The sequence below is a fragment of the Nuphar pumila genome, chromosome 16 (assembly GCF_984573655.1).
Source record: "Nuphar pumila chromosome 16, dmNupPumi1.hap1.1, whole genome shotgun sequence".
Classification (NCBI taxonomy): Eukaryota; Viridiplantae; Streptophyta; class Magnoliopsida; order Nymphaeales; family Nymphaeaceae; genus Nuphar; species Nuphar pumila.
Window position 1 is genome coordinate 77,189,866 of NC_143264.1, and position 21,859 is coordinate 77,211,724.

The 21,859-nt window shown below is 36.1% G+C and overlaps 1 protein-coding gene across 1 annotated transcript; it reads left to right on the forward strand.

Moving 5' to 3' along the window:
* The first annotated feature begins 1,048 nt into the window (after window positions 1–1,048).
* Window positions 1,049–20,956, forward strand: LOC149813706 (nuclear transport factor 2-like). The gene is made up of 9 exons (XM_089991324.1): window positions 1,049–1,586; window positions 1,667–1,801; window positions 14,646–14,952; window positions 15,264–15,505; window positions 16,086–16,287; window positions 18,976–19,121; window positions 19,224–19,289; window positions 19,496–19,571; window positions 20,618–20,956. Exons 1-9 carry the CDS (start codon window positions 1,548–1,550, stop codon window positions 20,797–20,799), a joined length of 1,395 nt encoding a protein of 464 aa, XP_089847450.1. The 5' UTR covers window positions 1,049–1,547; the 3' UTR covers window positions 20,800–20,956.
* Window positions 20,957–21,859: the final 903 nt, after the last annotated feature.

A 21,859-nucleotide genomic window follows, 5' to 3' on the forward strand; every position in this document is an offset into this window, starting at 1 on the left:
TTTTACAACCCCTTTCGAATTCTTTGTGCGAAATTCGGAAGTCCCATCATGGTTTCTTCATTCGAGGAATTCATATTTTTCATATCCATTCAGGTTAATGATTGTCTTTGAGCATCGTCTAACAAGGTATTTTTCATATCTATCCAGGTTGAGGATTGTCCCTGAGCTTCGTCTCACGAGGTATTTTTCACATCCATTCAAGTTAAGGATTGTCCGTGAGCCTCGTCTCACTAGGTATTTTTCATACCCATTCAGGTTAAGTGTTAAACCTACTTCTTGCAATATATGTGGAGGTAGCCTCACTCTCAAGTCGAGAATGTGTCTCACCTCTTGAGAATTAGAAGGCTACTGTAAAAAAAAAAGGGGCATTTATCGATCCAAGGATCAAACCAAAACTCTATTGTTCTCCCATCTCTAACTCTCCATCTAAGGGCCTCCATTAATGTCACGACCCCACACCGAACCCTGCACCAACTATGTGAGACCACGTTATGTATTTTGGGCACCCAAAATGACTCCTTTTGTAAGTATTTTGCTCGAACTAGATTAAAACAGCTTGCTAGCTTTCCCATTGATGATAACAACCAACTTGAAGATTTCACACATTGCATGATTATATCAACCCATCTTCGACCAACACAAAAAAAACCTTCAAGTTAAACTCTAAGAACGTTAGACCCATTATGTCACGGGCATTTAACTAAGTGCAAAAAGAGCGTTGTCCTGAATTTCTTTCCCTTGACTTATGGATTCAAATCTAAATTGATGCAATGGACTCTTTTTTGAGAAGCTTTTTAACTTAAAGAATTTTTCTATTACTCTATTAACGTCTCCTCCAACTATATCACAAAATTGTTGAAGAAAGCTACCCGATAAGCATCGTAGACTTTCGACCCAAGTTCTAAGTTAAGGTATGTCACAGTGATGCGAGTTGGGCAAGTTGTGACACACTGACAAGTATTGGGCTCGGACCAACCCGAGCCCAGCTAGACCAACGCCAAAAAGAAAAAAGAAAAAAAGGCGTAATAATAAATGAAGGGATAAATATGGGGTGCCATGTAACGGTTAAGGGCTTTCTTTTCCTTTCCCATTATCGAAAGCGAATCCCCGAGACCCGCAGTGCGAGGGTAAAGGAAGCAGCACATCCGACCGTCCGTTCCTCCTCATCGACGGCTCGACGCCTCCCTGCCGTTCATCTTCTTCGCCTAAGGTTTCGCCGCTCCCAAATCCCTTATTCTTCTTCTTCCCTCCTCTTTCCTTTCTTCGTTTTCTGTGGATTCTTCCTCCTTTTTTGCGCTTCTTCCTTTCTCCTTTCTCCGTCCGAGGTCAGATCTCGAACCTCTCGAGGCGTTTCCTGTTGATTTCGAGCTCGTTCCTCCTTCGAATCCTCTCCGTCGATCGGTTTCGTCGTTATCGCGTTCTTCGCCGTTCCTCCGTTTCTTCCAAATATAGGTCCAGTGCCGGATCTGGTTTTGGGAGTTTTCCGGCGGTCTCCTGCCGGATTTAGGGCTAGGGTTCGGTGCTGCATGTGTTTTCGGTGAAAAACGATGGCGAGTGCTTACTCGGCTCCCGTATCTGCGTTTCAGGTAACGCTTCGTCGCTTGGAATCTCTCTTTCTCTCTCTCTTGCTCGCTCTCTGAGTGAGAGTGTTTCGTTGTTGATTCAGGTGGGGAACTATTTCGTGAGACAGTACTACCAGGTGCTGAAGCAACAGCCTGACTACTGCCACCAGTTTTACAATGACGCCAGCACGATGGTCCGATTCGACGGAGATAAGATCGAGACGGCGGCTGCGATGCTGGTACCCCTGTTTGCTTGTTCATCGTTGTTTATTTGCGATAATACATTGTTATTCGCGTAATCGGTGATTGTATTCTATTGTCAAGTTCTGGGGATGTAATTCTGTGAACTTGTGGTGGTTGCTTGCTGACACCCATGTATGTGCTTAAGCATTATTCATTTGTGGGGTATATACATATTGTAGGGGACTGTGTTATGCCAATGTGGTTTCGGTGGAAAGGTTTTTAGCTGTTCTGCATCGCTGAAGTGTAGGTGTCTTCTGTGTCAACTGGAACAGTGTTCAACTATGACAGCCCATCGCCAATTGGTCATCTCTTTGTGCTGTTTTTGTGGGTGTTGATCGTTTAATATTTTCCATTTGTAGCATGAGATAGGATTGTGTGATTGTCAGGCACTTGCTTTTGCAACGTTATGCTTGGGACGGATTGTTGAGCATTTCAAGTTAGTTGTGTTTAGTTATAAATTTGTAGTCCTACTTCCCCTACAGCCTGTTTGCTTTTGCCGTCAGGAAAGGCATTGTAGATTCATGTGAAATCATAGCGACTCTTTGAAGAGTTATATGACAACTATGTGATATGCAGTTAGGTCACAGAATCAGTAGCTAGTTTGTCTCCCGGTACAAAAGCTTTTATGTTTACCTTCCGTAGCATCTGTCTAGCAACAAAATTGAGTGAGAGATTATTTCCCTGATTCATATTCATATCTTAGAGAAATATCATGTCTGTTTCAGTTACATAGAAGGGAAGTTCTATAATCTAAGGAGTTATTGTGAAGTGTAAGATGTACACTGCGTTGTGTCATTGACTAAATTGTGCTATCTCATTCTAATGTAGCAGTTTTACACTCTCTCCCAAATGCATGCTTTCTGATTTTTGGTTGTAAAATTGGAGTGAATTCTTTTACTTCATGTTTAATAAACTTCCTTTGTTGGCTTCCAAAAAAGAAAGAATAAGAAGATATTCTTATGCAAAAATTCATGAATTGGAATAGTCCCAAACAAATGAATGTTAAATGTGTGTAACTCTTTGAGTTTACACAAAATTCAAAGCATGATCTTCAAATTCTCATGCCCATGCATATGTATATTCTGAAACATCTGCTATAGTCATGATCTTCAATATAGCAAGTCACTTCCTAATTTTGATGCCTAGGAAAGAGAGGTTGCTCCTATATTTGGCATCTTGCCTGATGTAACATGGGGTACACAGGCCGGTGAAGTGACCTGCTATTTCACCTATTGTGCACAATGTGCACATGCCTCTTAGCACAACTTTATGACAGCAAATGCTGGCAATGCTCTCTTTTTAAGAGCCTTTAGGACAGCATACACTAGGACTGCTCTCTTATTTAACGCCTTGATGCAGAGTGTGCATTACTGCTATAATCTATGTTACCTGGGTACGGGTGCGGGTATGGAGGGTACGACACGACAATTCCAAAAAATGTTGGTACGACTACACGGCTATATATATATATATATCAATAATAAGATTGTAAATTTTAAAGCAAAAATAAAAAAGTAATTCTATTGAAGTAACAATACAAACTTACCAAAATATAACACATAAAGAAGCTTGTGAGTGTGATAACAACAAAACTTATCATAAATCTGCCTCATCGTCTGAATTAGAGGGAAGAACTGGATCGAGGTAGTCCATGTTGAGAGTATGCACATCATGTTCTCCCTCCAAGTCAAAATCCGGGTCGGGTCCGGATCTGGACCCAGTCCGAGTCTAAATTAATTTTAATAAATGGACAAAAATAGACTCGGTCAAAGTTGACCGAGTCCAAAATGTGAACGGACTCGGCCCCAGTGCGTTGACCGAGTCCGACACTTAGTTGACCGTGTCCGCCCTGTGTCCGAAGCCGCACCCGTGTTCGGGCGTGTCGACGCTGGTGCGTCGACCTTTTAGCCGAGTCCGTGTGACTTAGATATAATCTAAATATATATGCTATATCTAAAATATATATTATATACTGAAAATATAAAGTTATAAAATGAAAATATAATTATAGATTATAAATTAAATACAAACTTCTATGCACGGAGGGTAAAATGGCGTGTCCGGGTGTCGACGCGCGTCGACACGGGTACAGAGGGAAAAATGGAGTGTTCGGATACCATAGGCTATAATAGGCTCAGTTGGGTTTCATTGATGAGGTGCACATTATGCAAATTGTAAAAGTTATCTCTCATTTAGCATACTGGGAATATCTTTTATTGGGAGCATATTGCATGATTAAGGAGGCTTGAGAGCTAATGGATATGTCACATAGGTATGGCTGCCAGTGTGTGCGTGTGGGACCTACTTTAAATTGAATCAAATTAACAAAAAGGGCTAGAATATTTTATGTCAAGTTTTAGTACAATTTAAGTTGTTGATATTTCACACATCTGAAAAACACATAAATGCATAAAAAATACCTAATCTAATACATGTTCTCGACTGAGTAAACTATGATAAATCATAAATGCATCTATTAGTTTAAAACAAGCAAAAATCATCTGTAACCACATTTTTCCCCGGAGCCTAACGAGGGACCTAACGAATGTGGGTTCTGACTAGAACACCATACAAGAATGGATGTATCTGTGTGTATCAAACACCATAAGAGAATGGATGAAAATGACTTTATGCACCTTAAAAATGTATTGAAGGGGTTTGGATTGGGGCATATGTGAAACTTGGCTGATCAGTGCCCTTGAAGTACCATCAGGTCCAACACCAATGCCCATGTTAATGTGGGTACGGTACCCTTTTAGAGATACCCATGTTACATCGCTAGGGGACGTTACAATTTTTTGATACTATAAAAATGTTGTACCTAAATTTAAGACGAGACTTCAGAAATCAACTTGCATACAGATTTTGTGCTAAAGTAAGCAGCTTTGCTTTGTCATATACCAAGATGTTAGTTTTTCCCAAGATAAAATGTAGTATTCTCTAACTAATCTTGTTTAAGGTGTGTATCTTTCCAATCTTTTCAGATATGCCACTGTTAGTAATTACTGAGTAATTTACAACAAATGCCATGCTTATCAGCTAATTGCAAAAATCTACACAACATGTGCGTTCTTACTTTTAACCACCCACTTCATTTGAATGCATTCCAAATACCGTCTTAAGGTATAAAATAACATGTTTTTCTTTTCTAAATTAAAACCATAGTCATCACTCACAAGTATCATTCTCGGCTAGGGTTTTCTCAAGATTTTGTTTTAAATGGTCTTCCTTGGAAAAATCTTAGAAGTTTTAAAAAATGTAAAAATGTAAAGAACAATAAATTGCTAGGAGATAACAGGTTATAGTAATATTTTGAAAAAACAGTAGTTGCTTTTAATATAAAAGGATACAAAGAATAACAAAACACACTTAAAATGTATAAAGTAAGTTCTTTTAAAATATCAAGATATTATAGTGATTGCATCACAATCTTTGTGTTATTGCTGATATGATAAAATATCACACTATTTTCACATTTTATTGGTTATTGTGCATGAATTTTGCGGTATCAATTTCAATATCGTTGATATATAATTGAAATAACTAATCTTATGTTATTTTATGGTCTTTTGTTAAACAAACAAACAATAAGTGCATTTTAGTCACTTTGCTTGACTAAACAATGGTCATTGGGACAATTTAGTGATTTTAAGACCAAGCGTGCATTTGATAGAAACATGAATTATAAAAGCGGGCATCCAAATGTAATAACTGGAAATTTGTGGAGCTTTTTAAGTGAGGAGTTTTTTTTGTAAACTACTCTTAATTCTTCTTCTTCACATGCACTTTCCTTTTTTGTTTAAGGTCAATATTATAAACTTGAATGCTTTGTGTTTGGCATGGCAAGGTGTCCTGCTCATAAAGGTAGAGAAATACAAGGAAAGAAAGTTTACTAGGACTATCATCAAGTTTGCTTCTTACTCGTCTTGGTGTTTTCATTTTGGTGTGCATGTGAGTAATTCACAATTTTTCTTTTTGGGATAGTTCAAGGGAAAAAACCCTCCATCACCAACTGCACATTGGCCGCTGGCCTCCGGTTGGTAAAATCCTTGTGGATACCCCCTGCCCACCGGGGAGTACACCCAACTTCGACATTGCGGCAAGGGACACCACCCGTGGATTTCGAACTTGTGATGTCACATCAACTTGGTGATATTCACAAGTCACCGCTACCAGTTGAGCGAAGCCCATGCGGGCATTAATACATAAATTTTAATATTAGGTTTGTTGCATATATGGCGCTTGGCCATTAATTATAAAACACTTAAAAGCATCTACTCCGATGTTTATGTGGCTTCCATCTAATTTACTTCTTTTATTTGCATGCAGCAGTGTAGGTGCAAACTGTTAAGTGGTACATGTATATACAACAACAACAACAACAACTACGCCTTCATCCCAAAACAATTGGGGTCGGCGATATGAACCAAAAATGAAAATCATTATGGGTCTTCCACATGAATCCTTCTCCTCCAATCATTTCTATCAAATGCCATGTCCTCAGTGAGGTTCAAAGCATTCATATCCTTTCCTATCATCTCCATCCAAGTCTTCCTAGGCCTACCCCGACCTCTTTTAACTAATATATTTTCCCATTTCTCCATCTTTCTAACTGGAGCATCATTAGGCCTTCGCCGAATATGTCCTAACCACCGTAAACGATTCTCTCTCATCTTATTTTCAATGGGTGCAACGCCTACCTTCTTACGTATCTCCTCGTTCTGAATCTTATCTTTTATTGTATTTCCACACATCCATCTAAGCATACACATCTCAACTACACTCATTTTTTGAATATGATGTCTATTGGCAACCCAACATTCCGTACCATATAGTAAAGCGGGCCTAATAGTCGTCCTATAAAACTTTTCCTTCAACCGCAATGGCATTCTACGATCGCACAACACTCCAATTGCACTTTTCCATTTCATCCACCCAACCTTTATCCTATGATTTACATCTCTATCAATTTCTCCATAGTTTTGAATGATAGATCCCAAATATTTGAAACAATCATCCACCGGTATTTCTTGCTCACCAAGCTTCACTACACTCCCATCACTACTTCGTTGCTTACTAAACCGACATTCCATATATTTTGTCTTACTCTTACTCAACTTAAAACCTCTTGCTTCCAATGTCTGTTTCCATAATTCTAACTTAGCATTAACCCCAGCTCTAGATTCATCAATCAAAACAATATCATCAGCAAACAACATACACCATGACACATTTTCTTGAATTGATCTCGTAAGCTCATCCATCACTATAGCAAATAAGAAAGGGCTTAAAGCAGATCCTTGATGTAACCCAACCGTTATAGGAAAATTGGTTGTCAGCCCTCCACAAGTGCGGACATTGGTTACTACTCCTTCATATATATCTTTAATTATACTAATGTACTTGAGATAAACACCTTTCTTCATCATTGTCCACCAGAGAACGTCCCTAGGTACTCTATCGTATGCGTTCTCCAAATCAATAAAAACCATATGTAAATCTTTGTTCCTCTTTCTATATCTCTTAATAAGTTGTCTAAGAAGATGTATAGCTTCCATAATTGATCTTCCAGGCATAAAACCTAATTGATTCTTCGATATCATGACAACCTTCCTCAACCTAGACTCAATCACCCTTTCCAAAAGTTTCATAGTATGACTCATGAGTTTTATACCACGATAGTTTGTGCAATCTTGTATATCACCCTTATTCTTATATAGAGGCACCAAAGTACTCTTCCTCCACTCATTAGGCATCTTATTTGTCCGCCAAATCTTGTTAAAAAGATTTGTCAACCATTCTAAACCTTTCTCTCCCAAGCATTTCCAAGCCTCGATAGGTATACCATCTGGGCCAACTGCCCTTCTTGATTTCATTTTCTTCAAAGCCTCTACAATTTCTTTCTTTTGAATCTTGCACATGAAGTCACGATTCATCTCATGAAAAGGAATGGAGAAGTCTCCAAGATCCTGAGCATGACTTTCATTAAATAGCTTATCAAAATAATCTTTCCATCTCTCCTTAATCTCCACATCTTTCTAAAACCCTTTGCGTTTCATCTTTGATACATCTAACCATACCCAGATCCCTCGATTTCTTATCTCTCATCTTTGCAAGCCTATAAATATCCTTTCTCGCCCTTTTTGGTATCCAAGTTGTCATAAACCTCCTTATATACCTTATCCTTCGCGTTTCGAACTACTTTTTTAGCTTCCTTCTTTGCTATCATAGACTTCTCCAAATTCTCATTATCACGACTCTTACTTAGATTTCTATAACTCTCTTTTAACCTTAATAGCTAATTTGACATCCTCGTTCCACCATGATGTATCCTTACCTAGCGGTGCACCGCCTATAGACTCACCCAATACCTCCTTAGCCACCTTTCTCATGCCACTCGCTATCTTATTCCACATTGATTCTGAATCATCATCGAGACACCAATCAGCTTCCTTAACTACCTGCTCTACAAACATTTCTTGTTTAGCTCCTTTCAGTACCCACCACTTAATTCTAGGATCTATCCTATGCCTATCCCTTTTGCGGCATTATCTAATTGTAAGATCTAAAATTAAAACTCTATGTTGTGTAGCTACACTTTCTCTCAGTATAACCTTACAATCAATGCAACAACCCCTATCTCTCTTTCTAATTAGGAAAAAATCTATCTGACTCGTATTAACCCTACTTTTAAATGTTACTAGGTGGGACTCCCTCTTCCTAAACCAAGTGTTTGCTAAGATCATATCATAGGACAAACCAAAATCTAAAATCCTTTCTCCACTTTCGTTTCTTTCTCCTATATCATAGCCTCCATGGATACTCTCAAATCCATCCCTACTAATGTCTACATGTCCATTAAGGTCACCGCCGATGAAAAAATTTTCTCCATAAGATATCCCTTGTACTACTCCATCTAAATCTTCCCAAAATTGATGCTTAATGAAATCATCTAAACCTACTTGAGGTGCATAAACACTAATAATATTAATAATATCCGTACCTAATACTAATTTAATAAGTAAAATCCTATCACCCTTCCTACGGATCTCAACTACATTATCTATAAACTCACGACTCATAACAATCCCTACTCCATTCCTATTCCTATTTATTCCTGTATACCAAATCTTATGTCCCCAAGGTTCTATCACTTTTGCTTTCTTACCTACCCATTTGGTCTCTTGTAGACATAAAATATCAATCTTTCTCCTACACATAACATCTACTAACTCTACCAACTTATCAGTTAAAGACCCTATGTTCCAAGTGGCTAACCATAATTTTATGGTTTTGGACTAACTTCTTTACCCCCACCTGCCCAACAAAGTGAGGGAACCCTTGCCTATTTGACACCACACCCGGGCGCCGGTGTGACGCGTCGCTTCTGGGCGACGACCTAGCAACCCTTGCCCATTTATCACTGCCTTCGGGCCTATAGAGTACAACGCGTCGCTCAGTAGGGAACGCCCCAGCAAAATTCTCATATTGGTTCATATTCATAGGGTATGACTAAGTTTTTATGCTGACTGTCACTGGCCTACCGCAACCCTCCTCCTTTATCCGGGCTTGGGACCGGCAATGTATAACTAAGGCAGAGTTAAGTGGTATATATATATATATATATATATATATATATATATATATATATATATATATATATATTTGTTGATCATTGTACATATATGCTGTTAAAATGTGTATACATATAATATGTATATATACAATATACATATACATGTATCTATATGTATACATACTTGAGTATGTATGTATATTTGTATACATATGTGTGTACATATATATTATATATGTAAATATGTTGTAACTATTTGTAACTTTTTTCCCTTTTTCTTTCTTTTTCTTTTTAGTTAAGTTCTTTTTGGACTAGTCAACATAATAGAGCTGTTGGAACAGTTCCAACAACTCTATTTGAGACTACCTCTAAGTGTGTATATAAAGGGTTGCTTCCCCCTTTTGTATGTTAATGCTTTTCCTAAGCATTCTATCTCAATAAACATTATTATTTTTTATGTTTCTTATGTTCTTTTGGGTATGCTCTTTGGTTCCTCTTATGATCTCATGTATTAACCATTGATTGACTTGTGTATTGTACTATTGTCCCTTTGTGGACTTGTGCTTATGCACATTTAGGCTCTTTGTAGCCAATGTATGCACTTGGGTGATTTTGTATTGCCTTTGGCATTTGTATTGTCCCTTGTAGGACTTGTTCTTGTGCTTATGCATATTATGGTTTGCTTTCCGCTTGATTTCGTTATATGGTATTAGAGCAAAAAATTTTTTCTTGGTATTTTGCCTCTTTGGTTGAAGTTCGTGCTTCGTTAAAGAATCATGATCGATGTATGACTTGGATTCAAAGAAGATCTTGATCCGGCATGTATCTTAAATCTTTATATATATGATTATTTCTACTTGAGTTGTCTATCTCATGCATTACACATGAAAAACACTCATTTTGCTTATCTTTGAAAAATTATTTGTTATTTTTAAAGCTAAACCTTTAAATGCTTTTCAAATTTATTGTTGGATTTAATTTTTTAAAATCTTTATTAAATATTTTGTAATGTTTATAATATTTTTTTTTTGATTTTGTGAAATGATATTTATACATGCCTATGCTTCTATGATATGAGATATAGTTTGAATCTTATGTTTTTTTGAACTCTCTTTATTTAATATGTACGTATATGATCTAGTATTCTTGGGCATGTGTTTTTGGCACTTAGATGTTTTATTCGAGCACTTCACGGTTATAAATATCAAAACAAGTCTTTATGTATGACTTTAAATTCATGTCTTTTCATTTTTGAGGGTTGTGATCTTTTTTTGAGTTTATTCCTTGTGAGCATGTCTTAGAAACTTGTGGTATTTATGTTAAACTCCTCTATGAGGTTTATGATTGTAATTTAAATGTGCATTTTAAAAATTATAAAAAATATTTATGTTATTGTGTGCTCTCTTGTTGTGCCCATTTGTGGCTTGTGTTCTTGCCTCTTGGGAGGTGGTTATTGTTTGTGCACTCATTGCACTTGAATGATTAATGTCTTACATGCTTAATACATCATAATATGTTCTAAAGAGTCATAAGACCAAGAAATATTGCATGTTTTCTAAATTGTGTTATTTCTAAAAACATGCAATAAAACATGTAAATTCCCATATTGGTCTTATGGATTAAATCTCATATTATTGCAAAATTTATTGGCTTGATTTGAATATTGTTTTCAAAATTTTCTTGCTTATTGACATCATTTTGTTTTCAGTATAGTAATTTTTACCTCCCATGGTTTTCTCCTCTCTTTCCTCTTATTTGAGTGATTTTAATTTTTGGATAAGAGATTTTGTTTTATCGGTGTGGTGAGTTATGTGCACTCGTTGAAGCTGATGATGTTGATTGTAGTTTTACAACCATTTGTGAGGTGATGGATGGTATTGTCAGTTTAGATAGTCGTTATTGCTGGTGCATGGTCACTAATGTGGTTATTGCTGACATTTTTGTATAATCTCGTCTTATGCGCGATGCACTTGAATTTTGAGGATGTTGAGTTGGAAGTCTAAGAGGTGCTTGCTTGGGGTGAGCAAACTAGTGTTGAGATTTGCAAGTATCATTTCTTTTGTTATGAATTGTTGTATGTGTTTTTTTTTTAAATCTCATAATGTATTTTCTAATCCTTTCGGCTGCTTATTTGCCCTTGTATGAAAAATGTTCATTCATTGAAAGATTTTCATGCATTATTATATACATTGAATATACTTTAATTGCATGTTGGATATATATGTTGAGGACATTTAAATTTGTTTCATGTTGGTTATCTTGCATTTTTTGTATGAACTTAATTAGTTCTTGTTTTGTTGTGAGCTCCTTAGAGCCCATACATTTAATATGCATAATTAATGATTCTGACCTTTATTTGAAATGTTTACCTAAACCTTTGGAACTTTATTTATGCATAATTGTTTATGTCTTGTTGATAATTTATATGTGCTTGTCTTTTGGACTTTAGGGATCAAAATTCTACTATGTTCAAAATTTATGTTTCCTTGAAAATATGTTGTTTTTATGATTATGATTGTCTAACCGAGAAATTCTTAAGAAAATTGATTTTGAAGTATATTCCTTGGGTCTATATTAATGATTCTTGTACCTCGCTTCTAAAATTGTTTTGTTTATAGTTCCTCTATGTTTTGTTGGGGAATGTAACCATCTTCTCTTTATATATACATATATAAATTAATCTAAGTTGTTATTGTTCAACATATATTTATTAACTATATATATATATATGTATCTTATAACTATTTTTTTAAACTATTGGGTTAAAACTTTTTCTTTCGATAACTATTTAGTTATGATATCTTTCTTTGTGTAGTTGGAACCTGTGTTTTTTGCTCTCTGCAGGTTCTTAAAGATATGGGTTGAGAAAAAATTTCTGTTTTTGATTGATCCCATCATGAAGATGGAGATAGCCGATGAAGGCATTTGGTGAATATTATCAATGAAGACTTGGGTCCTTCCCTTTGTTTTTGTATTTTCAAACTTTCGGTAATCCCATAAGTTTGAGGGGGAGTGTTTAGTTATATATATATGTTGATCATTGTACATATATGCTGTTAAAATGTATATACATATAATATGTATATATACAATATATATATACGTGTATCTATATGTATGCATACTTGAATATATATACATATTTGTATACATATATGCATATATATATTATATATATATAAATATGTTGTGATTATTTGTAACTTTTTTTCCCTTTTTCTTTCTTTCTCTTTTTAGACTAGTCAACATAGAGTTGATTAGTCAATAGAGCTGTTGGAACAGTCCAACAACTCTATTTATAGCTGTTGGACTGTTCCAATAGCTCTGATTAAGACTGCCTCTAAGTATGTATATAACGGGGTGCTTCCCCCTTTTGTATGTTAATGCTATTTCTAAGCATTCTATCTCAATAAACATTAATATTTTTTATGTTTCTTGTGTTCTTTTGTGTATGCTCTTTGGTTCCTCTTATAATCCCATGTATTAGCCATTGATTGGCTTGTGTATTGTCCCTTTGTGGACTTGTGCTTATGCACATTTAGGCTCTTTATAGTCTATGCAGTTGGGTGCTTTTGTATTGCCTTTGACGTTTGTATTGTCCCTTGTAGGACTTGTTCTTGTGCTTCCGCTTGATTTCGTTACACTATCTTCTGTTCTTTCATCATTGTTTTACTTGTATGACAAATATATCAGCTTATTTTATTAAAAAAGTTTGACCAAAAGTTAAATAAGAACTATTGTTACCCATAGTTTATCCCAATTTCGTAAAATTTAGAAAATTTGTATTTTCCTTTAAATTTTTGTGTTTCATTTACCAACTTCAATTTTCTTTTTAATTTTACCAACTTCAGATTTCCTTTTTTTCCAAATTTGGCTGTCATTTTCCTGAGAGATTATACACTCAAATGTATTTCATAGTGACAAATATGGCGAGATTTATGAAAATCTCGTACCTAAAAGTAAAAAATGACAATTTCTCGCGATATTGTCAAAATATCATGATTTAAAAGTGATATTTACGCTTTTAACGGCTATTTATCGTGAAAAAACTGTGGTTTTTATTTTTAAATATTTTTTATTTATATTTTCTTATAAAAATATTTTTATATTTTTATTTACTTTTTATTGCCAAGTTTTTTGCACAAAAAAATGCGAGATTTAAAAAAAATTTAAATTCTCATGAGTTTTTACTTGTCGATATTTTGCCGTTTTTTACTTTTGTGACTATGATGTATTTAAGTTATTTCCTTGTTTAGCATATCCTCTAAACAATAGTGGGGCACCTATTTCACACAAAAGAGTGGGTAATATCACAGGAAATCATGTTCAATACCGACAGAGGATATCCCTTACTGTGAGATTGAAGCTGGTTTCACTCCCTGGTGGACGGGTTGGAATTAAGGGTTTTATCAGCCAGAGGCCTGCCAATGTGTGGTTGGTGATGGAGCATTTTTTCCTTGGCCTAGCCAAAAAAAAGAGAAGAAAAAAGAGTGGGTTATATCTGCACTGCATTTGTGCCAAGTGATTGACTATTTTGTCAACTGTAATTCCTAGGAAACATTGTGTTCTCTTGGTTCTTTCCAAACTTGCAGTTGAAGCCCCACATAATCTTCTTTATACGTGGTTTCAAGCTCCTTGTCCAATTATATCGTCCACTTATATAAGATGATTATCCTGCATACCTGTACCCATGAAAATGCAGCAGCTTGGGATGCATCCATGAAGAGAGCTTACCTTAACTTCTGGGGTAAAAATGTTTGTACAGTGCTCTGCATGCTTGTTTTAGGGTTTGGCCTTCTACCCATCTTTAACTTGCGTGTACTTAGTATAGGGTCTTACTTTAGGGTCTTTTGGTGTATCCTTTTGGTTAGGTGATGTATACTTCCTTAGTAAGAGGTAATAAATTCTTAATGTTCAATTGATGCAAAGGATAACCATACCATATGGGAGTTAGATGTTCCAGCCGCCCTTGAGCTTTTACAAAGTTAATTGATATATTTTAATGTAGTCAATCTATTAATGGGAAAATGACTGAAAAATCCACCATATGTGTGTCCCCACAATTGTGTGTGCATGTATATGCTAAGGCACTCAATCTGTTAATGGGAAAATGACCGTAAATTATTTCATGAGCTGATAAATTCACATGTTCATGCAAGCATTTTTGTGTGTAGATATTTTCTTCCATAGTTTATGTACTTTGTTGTTTTTCCTTTGATTTGTTGTTTAAATGGTTACATTTTTAGAAAATGTTTCTTTTGCAGCAAATACATTCACTTGTCATGTCTCTAAACTTTACGGGAATTGAGATCAAATCAGCACATTCTATGGATTCTTGGAATGGTGGTATTCTGGTAACAGTATCTGGGTCTGTCCAGACAAAGGATTTGAAAGGCTGGAGGAAATTCCTGCAGACTATTTTTCTTGCCCCTCAGGAGAAAGGATACTTTGTTCTTAATGACATTTTTCATTTTGTCGATGAAGAGCCTCTTGTTCAGCATCCACCAAGCATATTGGCCCATGACAATTTTGATACACAGCACAATGTGCCTAGCTCAGTCGAAGAGCCAGGTATGATTGGTACTTGTTTAGTTTGAGAGACATAACCCGTTTGAGTAGTAATGTACATGGTAAGTGACATTGCTGGGACTATAAGATGCCATTGCTGGAAACCGGCTTGATCCTGAAAAAGGTGCATGGGATGTCGGTTTTAAGTTATTTAATGTTACAAGCCAAGTAGCCTTGTTCTTTGTTTTTTTGTTAATTAGTTTTGATTATATGTTTCTGTTGTTTTTATGTTCATATCTCTGTCTTTCAGAAGTTCATGTTTATTTTGAAATTTCACTGTATTTTTATGAATAAATGCTGTCTTGCAATTGCAGATTACATTCTTGGTGAGGAAGTAGAGCCAACAGAGTTTGTACCCCAAACGCATCCTGAAGAAGCTACCACCACTGAGGAGTATGGCCTCCCAGAGCGGCAGCAAGTTTCTGAAGCGAGTATCCTTGCTGAAGAAACAGCTGATAACTCCAGTTCTGTTCCTTATCCAGGGGTTGACAATGCTATGCTGGAAACAACACAGGCTCCTATTGAGGAACCTGTTAAGCAAACCTATGCTTCTATTGTATGTGCTATCCACTGTACTTGTAGTTCATATTGTTATTTTGTTATTTTTGTTTTCTTTTGCTCTGTTTCTGTACAAGTTCTGCTTAGTAGATGTTACTGGTTGTGATTCTTTGCCTGTAGCATTTAATGAAATGAGATGGTATTGCTATGCATTGACAGGCAACAAAGAGGGTATTCCGTAATCTCAAGCATTTTTTCTTTGAGAAAAGATTAAACCCTTATGAGCAAAGAATTTCTTTTTCTCTTTTCATTTTTCACAAAATGGTTTTCTTTTTTTAGGATTACTCAAATAATCTTAATTTGTCTATTGATTTACAATCACCATTATGGTGTTTCATAAATGTCGGGCCAAAAGTGAAATTTCTCAATTTCCATAAAATGCACCTGCATTTCCATTGCCTTTCTGGTGCTGCTCCAGTTTGGGAACTGGCATGGGTTACAGTGCCTTGTTGGGTAACACAAACTATCTGTTTCCCTCCATTCTAGTTTCTAAGAATTAGTGGGATGGATGGAAGCGAGGTTTTGTGTGTGTGCATGTGCGACTTACTTTTTTTATTATAATGTCTTGTGAATGGTAGCTGCGGGTGGCAAAAGGTTCATCTGGGTCAGTTGCAGCTCCTCAGTCTTCCATGAACAAGAATGCTTCAGTAAACTCAGAATGGCAGCACTCTTTACAGCCTACGTCTTACTTGTCAAATCAATTGCACACTGCAGTACCAGCGATGCCCGAGAAGGCTTTCCCTGAAGTTACTGACGAAATTGTTACTACAGAAGAAGAAGGTACACTTTCTTTGTTCTTACTTTGGTCGTTATGCTTTCATGGCAGCACTTCAGTAGGAAACAGAATGAGTGGCCTCAAATTCTTTGTTGATTATATTTCCAAACGCCAGATCCATGGACTAAAAAATGGCTCAGGATGGTCAAAGTAGTGTCTATATTCTTCTTTTGCCAGACAACAATGTTGTTTTGTTTAACATTTTCATTAAATTACTATCTTAGATTTTTGTTTTGGGATTTCCTGGGAAAGGTGATAAGTAGGAAGGTTTGTCTTTGCAAAAAAAAAGTGCAGATGGTTAACCTGTAGATAAAGGGTATATCCTTATCCAGTTTGTTAGATAAATTTCTTGTGAATAGGGTAATACAAATCTATAAAAATGATCAAGTCAATAGTTTTTGTTTGGTGGACGTCACAAATTTCATTCATGACAGATTGGTCCATCAAGGCATCAAAGACTTCTCTTACCATCTTCTTGCGATACTAAGGGCATATTTGCTTTGGTCCCAGGTGGTGATGAACAATCACAGATGAGAAAGTGGAATATGTGATTTTTGGTCTCAAGGCCAATCTTGTGACCAGCTTTCACAAGATCTAAAGCAAAAACAATCACAGCTGGCAATCACAATCACAACTTGTACTTTCATGTTTCAATAACCTTGAGAAAGTACTGTCATTGTGATTTACAATCATGGCATCTTGAGAAAATTCAAGAATCACAGGGCATTGCAAACAAGGCCTAAGTGTGTTTTCTCAGTGTTTTTAATATAATTATCTAACAGAATGATATCTTATAATGCTGCCTTCCAATAAATGGTCTCTTGAGTCCTGACTATTCAACTTGATGTAAAGACTGATTTGATGCAACTTTTCATATGTTATCCGTGGGAACTGGGAAGGTGGTTCTTGTCTTGTTGACAGCCTTTAAATGTACAATTTGTTTCTCAGGGAACTAGGCGATGAGTGTTTTGGTTTACAGCATCATGATCATCATGACCTCCAGTTGACATGTAGCATAGCCATCTGTCTCTCTTCTGTATCCCTAAAGCAATGAAGGTTGAAAGCATGTTAAATTGTGTTTCACACCACACAAATGGGATGTATCTGATGTTGAAAATGTTGTGCACTCCTCAGCTCATTGGAAACAGATCCACAGTAATTGTCACTAGCGTCACTCTCTTGGGTAGAAGCTTTGCCTTCATACTTGTTGTAGAACTCCCTGCCTCTCCTAGTATGACCCTATGCCAGTTTATATGCTTCAATTCGGTCATTACTCAACCACATATTGCAATATAATGATTCTTACCTTCTTCAGCCATATTACTGAGGTCATAAAAGTTTGACTTTTGAGATGCCTGCACTAATGAATTCTATCCTTCTGCGTTTCTCATCCTAATCTGAGCCTTTATTTCCTTAATGCATCTAGCTAAATCTTTTTCGAATTTATTCTATTCTTGAAGGCTATAGTCTTGTTTCACCAGTTATATTCCCTAATTGGCTTGCCATCTTCCCATGGCCATTTTACCTTCATGTACTGGTTTCACTTTCTCACAAATGCCTTCTTTGCCTCTATTTCCTTATTCACAATTTGCAGGGCATGTTTGCAGACCTGTGAAACATTTTCTTACTTGGAAAAAACAGGCACTTTTCCCCTAGGAAGAAGTGCTTCATAGGACTTGAGAATGTATGAAATTATGAATATTCTCCCATGAGAAATGAACACCATTTTGTCTCACAGGTTGCCTTAAAGTTCTAACTCACTCTAGGTCACGGTATTATGTTTCTTATTTTGGTAAGGTTTGATTAGATTGAGTATGGGATCAAGTCAAATGTAATAAGGCATGAAGTCGAAATACTGATTGTTTTTTCTGAATAATATTTTTGGTAATTATTCAAATGCTAATCAAGGTTCAAACACTTTTGTATAAGCTTCAAAGGACTATATGAAAACTCAATTTTTTTTTCTTCCAAAAAAATGCCAGTTGGACCATATGCAAGCTCAGGTGTGTCTATTTCATTCATATTAACTATTAAAAGACCTGTTTTATTGTCATTGATGTTTATTTTCATTTTACTAGATATTTTCATTTTACCAACTTAGTCATCAGTGTCTTAGGTCCTTGTTTTCCTGGACCGGGCCTTAATTTCTTTGGGCGCAATGTGATCAACATAGATGGAAAGTGGGATACGAGTTCATAGTACCCAAGTTGAGTTGGGAATGGACGTTTTAGATATGTAATGTGATGAATGCTACAGTTTATCCCATGAAATATTCATGGATGTTATACATGAATATTAGAATACTTTTGTTTGTCATATGCACTATATGAATGAGGAATTGTTGGGAATTGCATATGTTGCTTGTTTGGTGCTGCAAATTGCAAGCTAAAAGTTTTTTTCGTAGAAGAACGTCATTCTTCTCTATTATTTCTCCACAATTTATGTTTTTGTTGGTTCATTATTTGAATTTGAGGTGCTGCCAAAAAAGAGGATGTAGGTTGAATAGGTACGCCATTTTGGCTATGTTTATATGTTACCTTCTGCTTTTTAAGGTTCAGAAGTCTTCTTAGTTACATTTTTCTTATGGTTTTGGATTGTTGTTGCATATGTTAATATCAGAGATGGTTGTTTCCATTTTGGGTTTACTTTAATCAAGTTTAACCTGTTTTATTGTTTGTTTGTTGAATACGTAGATGGTTCTCATATGATGCCAGGAGATATTAGCAAGTCGGTTTATGTGAGGAATCTGTCAACTACAGTGTCACCTTCTGACATCGAACAGGAGTTCAAGGCATTTGGTAAAATCAAGCCAGAGGGTGTTGTTGTCAGGAGTCGCAAGGTTATTGTTCTCTATTTACAATTGGATAATCTTTTCAGTGGTTGTGTTGTGTCTTGACTAATCATGTTGCTCTTCTCTTCTGTATTTTGTGCTGTTATGCAGGATATTGGTATCTGTTATGCCTTTGTTGAATTTGAAGATGTGTCATCTGTTCAGAATGCAATCCGGGTTGGTTTATGTTTACGTGTGCTTGTGGCAAATTTTCATGGTTTAGTATATAAGCACCTGGCAAATTGCATGATTGAAGTCAACTTCCCCTTCTCATAGCCACTTCTCTTTCTCTGGCCGCGTCCATGCATGTCTATGTTTATGTTTGTTTCAGAAATTTTCAGTACTCTCGACGATGACTGACTGATTTTCTTGTGCTATCACAGGCATCTCCTGTGCAAATTGGTGAAAGGCAAGTGCACGTTGAGGAGCGGAGACAAAACAGCAGTTCATCTCGTGGGAGTATGTCTCTTTATTGCTTTGTATACTTCTGTTGACTCGTCTATTGAATGCTTAGGGTGATTATGTTTTTTAACGGGTACTTTATGTTGGGAGCTGCCTCACAAACGATAGATTTTATAGGACTTAAGCCTATCTTCTTGCTTAGCTTCAACCTAACCCTGACTTATCCATAAAGCTGTATGACCCGCAGAATTTCCAGGTTTATAGGTTCATGATTTTGCTTGAACAAGGCACGGCATGGGCTTTATATTTAAGTGGCATGGACCTCCTTTTCTTATCCTTGCTTGCAAATTCACACATTTTCTCTAGCTTTCTGCTCCCATTTTACATTGTATTCTTGTTAACACAAATGTCCCTTAAACCGAATTACTTGATGAGCTAGCTTGTTGTGTGGCTGAACCTGATTTGACCAGTCTTTTAGTCTTACTCTTTCCACGCTGGTTGACCAAGTTTGGGACTTTTTGCCCTGATCAGATTCTGTTCATTTGGGATGCAGAGTTGGACTGTGCCGGAAGTCCTATATGAACAGTTTGGTCAGATCCGTTGTTAGAAAAAGCTCATTCTATCATATGATTTAGCTTTTCTCCCCCCTTTTTAAGCAAAACTCCATTTTGTGATTCAAGAAACTGTTAAATGGATGATGCTAATGTTTTCAAGCATCTGGTCCACTGATTTGTTTTCCTACATCCTATCTGATCCTGCAGGAAGTTAAAATTTAGGAAATTTCCATAATGATTTTCTTTTTTGGTTCATATCGCTGACCCCAATTATTTTGGGATGAAGGAGTAGTTGTTGTTGTATGTAATGTGTTTCTCTAGAGAAACATTCTACGCAATACTATGTTAAATTACAATTGAAGTGTTACAACTCCAATCACGTCCTTTTCCAATAGAGCCAGAATGAGAACTCAGTGGAGTCTTTTTCCAATAGAGTAATAATGAGAACTCAATGGAGCCAGGCCCATTTACTGGTCGGGTCTAAAGGTGCGGCTTCTCTTTAGATAAGCTACTTTCTGTTCCATTTATGCTGCTTGTGTTACCATGCAGGAAGGGGGAGAGGAAGGGGAGGATATCAAACGGAAGTGCCAAGAGGGCGAGGCCCCTTTGGTGTGCGCACTTTTGGGCGAGGCAGTGGACAAGAGGGAGATCGAGACTACTACAGCAGGCCAAGGGGTAATGGTTACCATTCGCGTGCACTGAGGCAAGAGAGAGGAGTCCTGGGAAACTAGACCTCAAGGAATGGACAGTCCCAATCTGATGCCTTCTAATTTTAGTCGCTTTGAAAATTTTGTGTGCGAATATGAACTTTTGTAGTTGCTCCTACTCTCCATTCAACATAGTTTTAATTTTATGGAAAATATATTCATATATCCGTTTTTAGGTACTGATTGATTTACTTATTTTGAATAAGCTGTTTTTGTTTGCATAATTTTTTCTTTTCTTCTCCTTCCCTTTTGCCACTGTTTATTCACTTCGAGGGATCAGGTTTGAGATTGTAACTTGTTCTGCTTTCACTGGCAAAGTTCTATTGAAGGAAATCAAAATGGGTTACTGGACTTCTTTTGATTTGTTTTATTTAATTTTTTTGATGAAAACATGTGCTTTTTTTCAATGAAATTTCTCAAGAAAAAATAATTGTGCAATACAGGTGATTGGAATAAATTTTTTTGCAATATTGGACTTTCATAATTTTTCATAATTTTGCAATATTTCATGCGATAGTTGTATGCGATTTTGCAATTATCGGACTTTTACAAATTTTATGATTTTTGCAAGTTATTACTCGCAAATTGGTTGAAATTTTGCCATACTTTTTGGAATATCGTAACCATAGATGCAATTTTGTTGATGAGTTTTGTGGGTGTATTATTTTAGCATCATAACGTGTGAAACTAAAAAATTCGCATTTGTTAGGGGTAAAATAGAGAAAGAATTGAGAATTATTAATATTGTTCATTAAGTGGATTTGATAAATTATAGGGCATTTTGGGAAAACACATCATTTTTGCTATAAAGTACAATCATTTTTCATAAGTAAATACTCTTTAAGGAGTTCTGCAAATGTGTCTGACATTATGTGCGTGACATTCACAAATACTTGTTGAGAATGTTCTCTATTTTAAACTTTGACGAGATGCTTTTCACGAAGAAAACTTACGAACTTTTTTTAACTAAATACTCTTTACGGAGGTTCACAAATGTTTGTTGACATTTTTCAATACCTATTTTGAATGTTCATTCCATCTCATGCTCGTATATAGTCATTCTTTTTTTGTTTTTAATTTCTCG

Coding starts and splice junctions, on each gene's coding strand:
- LOC149813706 (XM_089991324.1), top strand. CDS start 1,548: ATGGCGAGTGCTTACTCGGCTCCCGTATCTGCGTTTCAG. Junction 1,587..1,666: donor CTCCCGTATCTGCGTTTCAG/GTAACGCTTCGT, acceptor TTGTTGATTCAG/GTGGGGAACTATTTCGTGAG. Junction 19,290..19,495: donor CTGTTCAGAATGCAATCCGG/GTTGGTTTATGT, acceptor GTGCTATCACAG/GCATCTCCTGTGCAAATTGG.